Here is a 7,121-nt window from a genome sequence, read left to right on the forward strand (position 1 = left end):
GCGCCGCTGCAATCGACGGCGCGAGGTTGTTGAAGGCGATTTGGCGGAGATGCGTCCAGAGATCGCGCCACCGGCGCGAGAGGACGCTGGTGCGAGCGGCGGTGGCAGCGCATCCCATGAGGGTGAGGATTAGGAGGAGGAGCTCTTGCGGGAGGAAGCTGATGTGGTCCAGCTCGCCGCCGCCGCCGCTTGGGCTACACAGCTGCGGCTGCGTGGAACGCAGGCGACGCCCCGGCCTCACCTCCATCGGAGCACCAGCAATCTGCGGGGACGAACGGAGTCGACGACGCCCGGATCTTGACTCCATGGAAGGGAAGGCAGCTTCGCCAAGCAAAACCAAAGCCCACGGTTTTCCCCCTTTTGGAACTGAAACCCCGGTGTGTTTGGGTCCCCACCCAGGTTTTCAGCCGACCATCTTTATTATATACACTTTTTTATTTTCAGACCAGCATTTCCCAAATAATACCGAATTCCAATTTCTGGTGCAAAACATTCTCTGGTGCAAAACATTCTCATCGGAGGCATTAGATAATAAATGAAGGCTAACCCTCTTCTTTCAAACCAACAGAGAAACGACTCGATTCCCGCGCAAACGTTCGCGCATTGGCATGGTGATCTCGCATTGGCGCGAACGTTCCCGAGCAACCTACCAAATCTCTATGCTTTTGATGGAAACCTGGGACAGCCATACCTTTTTTTTAGTTTGTACCCCCTCGGCCGATGAAATTGATAAAACTACCTCCACTTCGTGTAATTGGCAAAAAGGCCCTGACAGAAGTGTGACCAGGTGAGATGTATCTCCTTCCTGTGTAGGAAGCCTCTTCCCTCCGTAGATTGGGGTTGAATGCGGCGGTCCATGGGCCAGAAGCGGCGCAGGGTCCGAGCGCGCGAGTAGATTCCTCTTTCCAACATAAAAGTTGTGGGAAGTACCATATCATCCGGGAGGGAGGAACCGAATCCAGAGTTTGGCATGGAGGCGGCCCCCCTACACACACATTGTCATCCCCGTCGAATGGCCCAAAGCGCGCTACCTGCGATGCTATATGGTGGTAGACGGCCGTCCGGGAACCTTACTGATGTGATCGGCACACCCGTTCCCTCATGTGATCGGCCTGTCTCTTTTATTCTCTAATGCAAGATCCAGTTGGATTAATACCACATACTTTGGATTACCTACATCAACACTTACTTTTTTTTAAATCCGCATTTTCTCAGCAGTGTTTGCATTGCTAGAACATCTAGCTGTAAATCCATGTACATGCAACACTTAACTTTTGATAAGGCAATTTGTAATTTAGTCCGTAAAAACACCCTAACAATTTTTGGCACTATGTACTTTAGCTCATACTTCACCTTATTACCAAAGGGTTTAGGATTTATCCTAACCATATTTGTCGTTGTCGATGAGGACAAATGCCAAAGGCTTTAGGCTTTACCCTAACCTACTTGTCTTGGTCGATGACGACAAATGATAAAGGGTTTTGGATTTACCCTAACCATATTTGTCATCATGGACGACGACCAATGCCGAAAGGTTTAGGCTTTACCCTAACAATATTTGTCATCATTGACGACAAAAAATGCCAAAGGGTTTTGGATTTACCCTAACAATATGCCAAATGGATATTTAATCATTCATCATTCATCAACAAGCAAGATCATCATGCCAAATGCATCAGTCAGCAATCATGATAAATGCATCATTAATCAATAGTCTAGATCATCATCAATTTGTTCGTTCAAATAGTCTAGATTATCATTAATTAGTTCGTTCATACATCCATCATCAGTACACATGACTTACCAGCTCAACACTAAAAGTTCAATAGGTTCAACACTCGCAGCTCAACATACATGACTTAACACTTTAATCTATATCTATATCTATATCTATATCTATCTCTATCTCTATCTATCTATATCTATATCTACATCTATAACTAATATTACAAGGAGGAAGCTTTCTTAGTTCTCCATCTGTCACCCTTTTATATCCGTTAATTTAATGTCACCCATATGAATTGATGGTTGAGATTTATTGTATGTAGTGTGTTTCTCTGAGTTGATAAAAATGTCTCCCAATGCCACATATAAGTGAGAAAAAAAGTTTTTTTTGCCCATCATAATTTTCTCCATCGTCCACTAAATCCTCTATACATGGATCAGCCTCATGAAATCCTTTGCACGGACTGGCCGACCTTTGTGTACGTCAATTGTAGTTGTACTACAGAAGGAATTGGACATGAGATTCCATATGAATCAGTTATTTGCTTAGCCAGCCTGGCTCCATACGTATCTCATAAAACCTAATCGCGGGCCAAGATTCGGTGAGGACATGGATAGAGGCAACACTACAAGAAAAATAAATGAATTCGCGTATGAAACATACTCGACAAAGAGCATTTTAACCATGACGAAGTGTAAGCTGAGTGTTACACTCGGTTTAGTGTACTTCACATCCAGGACCTCATCGGCGGGTATAACAGAGCGGTAGTCTTCATACTTGTGCGACAGATTGAAATCCCAGCCATTCGCCTCACTCGTAGACAGAAGGATCTCCATTGCACTGACCTGAGTATCACAACCATACACGGCCCTGATCCAGTCTTGCTGGTACTGCGTGGTACACAAGAGCTCGCCCTTGACTGAAAATCATGGTCTTGTAGTTGTCATACCAGGAAGTGATCTCCTTCATCTTAGCCCGCAGATCAGTAGTTGTCTCGGAGGATTCATGTTGGAGGTCTCCGTCGGCTTCAACCGAACTTCTTGGCACATCTGTAGTTAGCTTGGTAGTCTGTGGGGTAGTGTGTGTGTGTGTGTGTGCGCGCGCGTGCGCATGCGTGCGTGTGTGTGTGTGTGTGTACGTGCGGTGGTGGCGTGTGTTTGTATCATGATGTTCGGATGTATGCAGTGATGGCTGCTTTATAATATGAAGCGGGGAACCCTTTTTCGTCTGTGTGTTTGAAAGAAAAGAGTGGGTTCTCAACAATAACAAAGATTTTTTGGAGATTTTTTTTAGAAAAAAGAGGATGACCCCCGGCCTCTGCATTTCGGAGATGCATGCATCTATTTTATTGATTATTCACGAGGACCTTACAAAGTAGAACAATAATATACCTGAATCCATCATCTTGGCAATCTGCCGCTACTCCTCTTCATATGATAAAGGGGTGCAAGCTGGGTCACATACCCAGACCTCTCACCTAAGCCTAACATCTAAAGCTGGAGGCCCCGACCGAGCCATCTGTCAGGTCCGGGGCACAAACCGGTCCGACGCACTGACATGTGTTGCCGCCGCCATCTTCCACTGGTCCATCTTTAGAGCAGATTGAGGTGTCAACCTTGGTAGGTCCTCCGCCATCGACGTCACCACAACATCAAACGACGACCTCCACCTACGCGAGCCTTGGCAGGTCCTCCACCATCGACGCCACCACGACGCCAAATGTCGACCTCCACGAACGTGAGTCCATCTCCAAGCAACGGGCGTAGATCCATGCTAGGATAAGAACGCACCACCGTCGTCGCTCACCACCCGCAAGTGCCACCCAACCCCAAGGTTCCCAAAGCGGCGCCTTCAAGAAGGGAACGGCGCCATGAGCGCCGCCGCCGCCCAACAAAGTTAGGGCTTTTGCCCGGGAGACCTATGGGAAGGGAAAGTGAGGAGACCAGTCCATACCGACGGCTCCAAGGAGGAGAAAGGCGCCCTCAGACGTTGCCGTCAGCGCGGCCGGTCATGGTCGGTCAGGGATTTCGCGCGAACTAGATCCCTGCCACCAGCAGCGCCTCCTGTACAAAATCGGCGACCAAGGGAGGCATGGCCCGACTAGGCTGGCCTGCACGCCGAACAGGGGAGGAGGGGAGGCACCAGATCGCGTCCACCGACCGTCGCAGAAGCCGCAGCCAGCCGTCAACGACCACCGGGATCCCGCCGCCCGCGCGGCCAAGACGGCAGATCCACCGCCCGCACGGCTGCTCGCCGGAGCCTCGTGCCTCGTCAAAGGAGCTGCCGCTCCAGATCCAGGACACCCCTCGCAGGCAGGGCAGCCGAGGCCCCGCGGTTACCATCCTTGGCGCCCTGAGCTTGCCCGGCGGCTGCCTCAGGCGGCGGCGAGGAGGTGGGGCGAGGTGGGGAAGTGGCCGCGATGGCGTGGCTAGGGTTCCCCCGCCACCGTCGGGGGAGGCGACGTGGGGGTCGCGGGAGGGGTCAGGTCGATACCAGTACCCCAAAGATTCTGATTGACAGAGCTAAGATTTCTTGGAGATGTTGGTTGGTTTTGGTAATGCAACATTCCGTGTGTTGTATGCGATTTGAAAATATGAGATGAGCTCTTGTCTGATTATAAACATCAATATTACACATTTCTTTCTCCGAGTGTTGTTAAAATAAAACATATACATTTCGATTTACCTTGAGCTACCTCTGTACATTGCATATGTTCACCAGTGCGAATTTAGCCTTGGCCAAATTATCACAAAATTGGTATTGCCTTTCCAAGAGCCAACTGCACCCTGTACAAAAGGCTAAGTTACCTTAACATACTGAATCATATCAGGTAGTTAAGTATAATCTGGCAAGAAGATGATTGTCTGGAAACAAATTTGGTACACGTTTTAAATCTGAACCTGCAAAAACAGAGAGGAGTCAGGTGCGTGCCTACTACATATTTAGATGTTTGCATAGCCATGAAATCAGATACTGTGTGCACTTTAGTGATGGGTTGGTTATTGTACTTCTTTTGGCTAAATGTCTGTCAATGTCACCAGAACTATGATGTGATCATGTAGACATCGCATATCCAGACTTTTATTGCTCATGTGTTCTCCCCAATAATATTAGTATTACTATTGGAATAGTTTCTTGGTCAAATATCCCATATCTTTCTTGATGGTAGTTAATTCATCATACTATTGTTATATATATCCATAATCATATGTTGTGATTGCATCAGGCAGTGAAGAAACTCAAATTTGGTAGTCAATGTTGTGTTTGTATGCAGGATTCACTTAGCAAATTCAGAAGTCTTCCCACTTAACATTTTTTATTTATGGTGGGGACATGTGAAGTGGTCTCAGACGATGAGGCCACCGGCGCAGCTGCACAACATATAGTTAGGCGTGAATAAGATGTGTTCTTTAGCACTCTGCTTCTTCCTTCTAGGCGCCGGCCCCAAATTGGCTGGTCTAACCTTTTGGCCAGCTCCTCCTCCAGCATATAGGTTCAACTACTCATTTTCACTAAATATTCTTTATTCTGATTACTTTGTTATTATGTTACCATTGATCCTGCTTTCTCAGGCTGATTTGGTAATCTCGTCATACCTTCTTTTCTAATTTCTCTTTACTTATCTATAATCGTTGAACCATTTATTCTCTGTTTGGTTGTAGTTTGTAAGTTGCTTTCTTAGTAAAGAACTAAATAAAGATTCGTTGTTGATGACTATTTTCTTGGATAAGATTGGATTCTTTAGATGGTGAGCTGACCTATTTGTTACCTCAGCTGACGGGATATCAACAGATGCTTCAGTTCTGCTAGTGGCAAACCATTGCTTGAGATGACATCCTGTGCAAGATTATCCTCGTGGAGGGCGCTGACACAGTGGCACCCTCCTCGACCTGCTAACCCCGTGACCTAGGTTAGATTATTCCCCTTTCCTCATGTCTGATTTCTATTTTTGTGTTGCTCTGCTCGATTTGGAGGTTCCCCCATGTTACATGGGATGCCTTCCCGATGGCTGGGACCTCCTTGTTATAATGTGGTTTATGTGGTGTTCACGGTGATATAATGTTTGAGGTCAATTTGATCTGTAGCTATTCTTTGCTGTAAGAAATATACGCACACGGTCTAACCCCTATTCCTCGATCCTTTTCCGTGGTTCCGCTCACAATGATCCATTGAGGCTAGGGGTTAGGGACCTTTATATAGTGCTATTCCAGTTAATTTCAAACTGTATAAACTGCAGATAAATGTCCAGATAAAATCTGTTTAAACGAAGACTCTAGGTTAACTTAACCAACCACGATCATTAGTAACCATCAAGGAGTTTCATCTGCAAACTGTCCCACAAGCACGTACGTGTGAGTCGCACGCTGAATTTGAATTACAATTCAAATTCACAGGCTTTACCAATTCATGGAGCCAAAACCACGAACAACCTGGCTTTCCATAATATGCTGTGCCCGGGCAAATATACATTTAGTACAATAAATATTCCAGCATTAATAAATACTGTTTCCAGCATATATGTACCGGCTTCCATGAACTATATTCCATTCATGTATTCCAAGCAATATTCAAGTCCATCGGTAAATTCCATATCAAGGTAAACATATTCCAGGAACTATGTAGTATATATGTAAAATGTTGCAAGCCACACATAAGTATTTCCTACATCTCCCACTTGGCTAAAACATTCTAATTCCAGAAATGAAGACCCATGTTGCAAACATGTTTACAAAATACTTCCTGACTAAGAGGTTTAGTCAGTGGATCAGCAACCATGTCCACACTAGGTAAATAATCTAAACGAACTGTCTTTAATCTATTAACGACGTCACGAATGTAGTGATATCTTCCCTCAATATGTTTGGTTTTGCTATGAAATTTGGGATCCTTTGAGACCTTGATTGCCGCCTGGTTATCACAGAAAATAGTAACAGGATATGAAGCGCTTTCCACCACCACAAGAGACGCAAGAAACCCCTTTAACCATACACCTTCTTTCACAGCTTCCGACGCTGCAATATATTCAGCCTCCATAGATGAAAGTGCTACAGAATCTTGCTTCTTGCTACTCCAAGAAATAGCTCCTCCTGCTAGTGTAAACAGATAACCAGAAGTTGATTTCCGGTCATCAAGATCCCCTTGCCAATCAGCATCAGTAAACCCCTGCAGCTGAAGATTGTGTCCATTAAAACACAGAAAATAGTCCATAGTTCCTTTGACATAACGCAAAGTGTTCCTAATCTGTTTCCAATGCTCAGGTCCAGGGTTCACTTGATATCTACTCAACAAACCCACGGCATGGCAAATATCAGGTCTTGTAAATAGCATAGCATACATTAAAGAACCCAATGCAGATGAATAAGGAATATTGCTCATTTGTTTCCTTTCCTCAGGA

At 45.7% G+C, this 7,121-nt stretch overlaps 1 protein-coding gene across 1 annotated transcript in view; it reads right to left on the minus strand.

The window, feature by feature from the left end:
* The window catches only part of LOC123158577 (uncharacterized), a 6,423-nt gene extending 3,062 nt beyond the window's left edge, over nucleotides 1-3,361 (minus strand). Inside the window, exons 1-2 of the mRNA XM_044576497.1 lie at nucleotides 3,280-3,361; nucleotides 2,390-2,645 (exon numbers count right to left, since the gene is read on the minus strand). Coding sequence (XP_044432432.1) covers nucleotides 2,390-2,645; nucleotides 3,280-3,361 — 338 coding nt within the window. The remainder of the gene's footprint in view (nucleotides 1-2,389; nucleotides 2,646-3,279) is intronic.
* Between the last annotated feature and the right edge of the window lie 3,760 nt (nucleotides 3,362-7,121).

This window comes from Triticum aestivum, chromosome 7B (genome assembly GCF_018294505.1).
Source record: "Triticum aestivum cultivar Chinese Spring chromosome 7B, IWGSC CS RefSeq v2.1, whole genome shotgun sequence".
Lineage (NCBI taxonomy): Eukaryota > Viridiplantae > Streptophyta > Magnoliopsida > Poales > Poaceae > Triticum > Triticum aestivum.